The 2,130-nt window shown below is 37.4% G+C and overlaps 1 protein-coding gene across 1 annotated transcript in view; it reads right to left on the minus strand.

Annotated features, from left to right (window-relative positions):
• Positions 1 to 2,130, minus strand: part of LOC112146193 (GTPase IMAP family member 8) — an 18,532-nt gene that overhangs the window by 13,260 nt on the left and 3,142 nt on the right. The window contains exons 2-3 of the mRNA XM_036213307.1: positions 544 to 1,266; positions 345 to 460 (exon numbers count right to left, since the gene is read on the minus strand). Coding sequence (XP_036069200.1) covers positions 345 to 460; positions 544 to 1,030 — 603 coding nt within the window. The 5' untranslated portion in view covers positions 1,031 to 1,266. The remainder of the gene's footprint in view (positions 1 to 344; positions 461 to 543; positions 1,267 to 2,130) is intronic.

The following is a 2,130-nucleotide window of genomic DNA, read 5'->3' on the forward strand; positions in this document are numbered from 1 at the left end:
ACGTTGATTGAAGTTTTGAATTTAAAATGCCCTTCACTTGCACTTGGGCTTTTGTTAGGCATTTTATGTTACAGCCTGTTATTGTTAAGAAAGTTTATCTCAAAACAATGTTACAAAATAAAGTATTTCTGACAAAAACTACTAATTTTGTCATTCTTGTTTTCATAATTAATGCTGAACTAGTAAATTCCACGAAGCGCACATTTTTTTCCTTAAAAAAAGGCCACATGTAAATTTGCGATTAATCGCGAGTTAACTCTGGACAAAATGCGATTAATCGCGATTAAAAATTTTAATCGCCTGACAGCTCTAATTAAAACTTTAAAGTTTAAACTGTTGTGTACCTTCTTAAAGTCTTCAATTTTTTCCATGAACAGAATCCGATTTCCTGCAGCACTTTTTCCTGATCCTTTCTGACCCAACAGAACAACTCTGAGCTCACTGAGTGACTGTCTCTCCTCTGTAATAAACAGAAAATACATTTAATCACAAACTTTAAATATTCTTTAAATGTATCAATGAAGACTCATGATTTTACTTCACCTTTAAAGATTTCTTTCAGTACTCTTGACTGTCTTTCAATGATCTTCTTCATCTTTTTGGCTCTTTTGTCTGCATCCTCTCTCAGAGTCTCCATTTCTGCTGCTCTTCTCTGGTCAACTTCATAATAAGGATCATCATTTTCTGCCCACATCTCCTCAATCTTCTCCAGGAGAACCTTTACTTGTTCTCTATTATTGGGCTCCAGGTTGTTCAGGACATGATATCTGTTCTCACATTTGTTCACCAGCCACTGCAGCCCTTCATCACTCTCTATCCTCTCCTCTACAGTCTTCACTCCAAGCCAGTCCGGTCTTGTAAACAGAATGATTGTGTACTTCCAAACATCATCTCCAAACAGACTCATGTGATCCTGAAGTGATCTCTGGTACTTTGCATTAATTGCAGTTCCAAGAACAATCACTAGGAGAACTGCATGTGGTCCTGGAGGACACATGTACAAACTATTCTCCATTTTAAGTTTGTTCATCTCACTGGTGTCCTGAAGGGTGTATCTCCAATACCAGCCGGGAGAATCTACAACTGTAAGTCGTCTTTCTGCAAACACACCGTGACCTATTTCGCATTGTGTTGTTCTTGGACTATCACAGTTTTTATTCACATCAAATGCATCTTTTCCTAGAATAATATTTCCTGCTGAACTCTTGCCCGACCTCTGAGGACCAACTATGACCAACTTTAAATGATCAGGGAGGTTCTTACCACCTGCAGGTATTAAAAACAAAAAGGGTGAAAAAAAGTTAAAGAATTACACTATAGGTAAATTAGAAAACACACTTTATTTATACTATATATATATATATTACAGTACACATACTATGCACTGGGTTTTCTTAAGTCAGTAACTTGATATGAATGGATAAAAGGCTAAATCTAAAATTTCTAAAAATGAAACTAATATTTTATCACATTTTTTCTACATAGGAAATCCTGTTCTTCTGTGTAAAAATACATGGATCTACCATTATAGTTGGTGAGACAAAAATAAAACTTTGCATTAGACGCGTTTCACGTTTCGTCAGACAAAATGGCGACAGTGTGTAAAGTGTCTTCAAGTTTGTGTGTAAATTTTGACTGGCAAGAATGAGAATTGAGTGTTGTTCAAAACAATTTATATCAATGTTAACAGGTAACCTTACCAATTGTAACAGAAAATTGTACAATATTAATTAAAAAAATGTCCTTCCTAACTGTAATCGTTTTCGTCTCCTAGATTGTAAATGACCACAATTTCGTTTCCGTGAGCTTCACATGCGCGGCTCTTTAGCTATTGGAGTTTCTTCTCGTGTAAGTTCAGTTCGTTGTCAGAGTTGTCAATGTCTGTGTTCCCTTGTGATTATTAGTAATGTATTCATCACTACGTTGTGTATTTTATTATTATTGGTTTGAATAATGTTTGCAGTATTTATGTGCAGCAGGTGGGAGAGATAGAGGGAAACACTGCAGTTAGAACCCTTGGCAGGAGAAGCGAGGTGTGTTATACCAGTGGTCCCCAACCACCAGGCCACGGACCGGTACCGGGCCGCAGACCCATTGCCACCGGGCCGCAGACCCATTGCCACCGGGCCG

This window comes from Oryzias melastigma, linkage group LG8 (assembly GCF_002922805.2).
Source record: "Oryzias melastigma strain HK-1 linkage group LG8, ASM292280v2, whole genome shotgun sequence".
Taxonomy (NCBI): domain Eukaryota; kingdom Metazoa; phylum Chordata; class Actinopteri; order Beloniformes; family Adrianichthyidae; genus Oryzias; species Oryzias melastigma.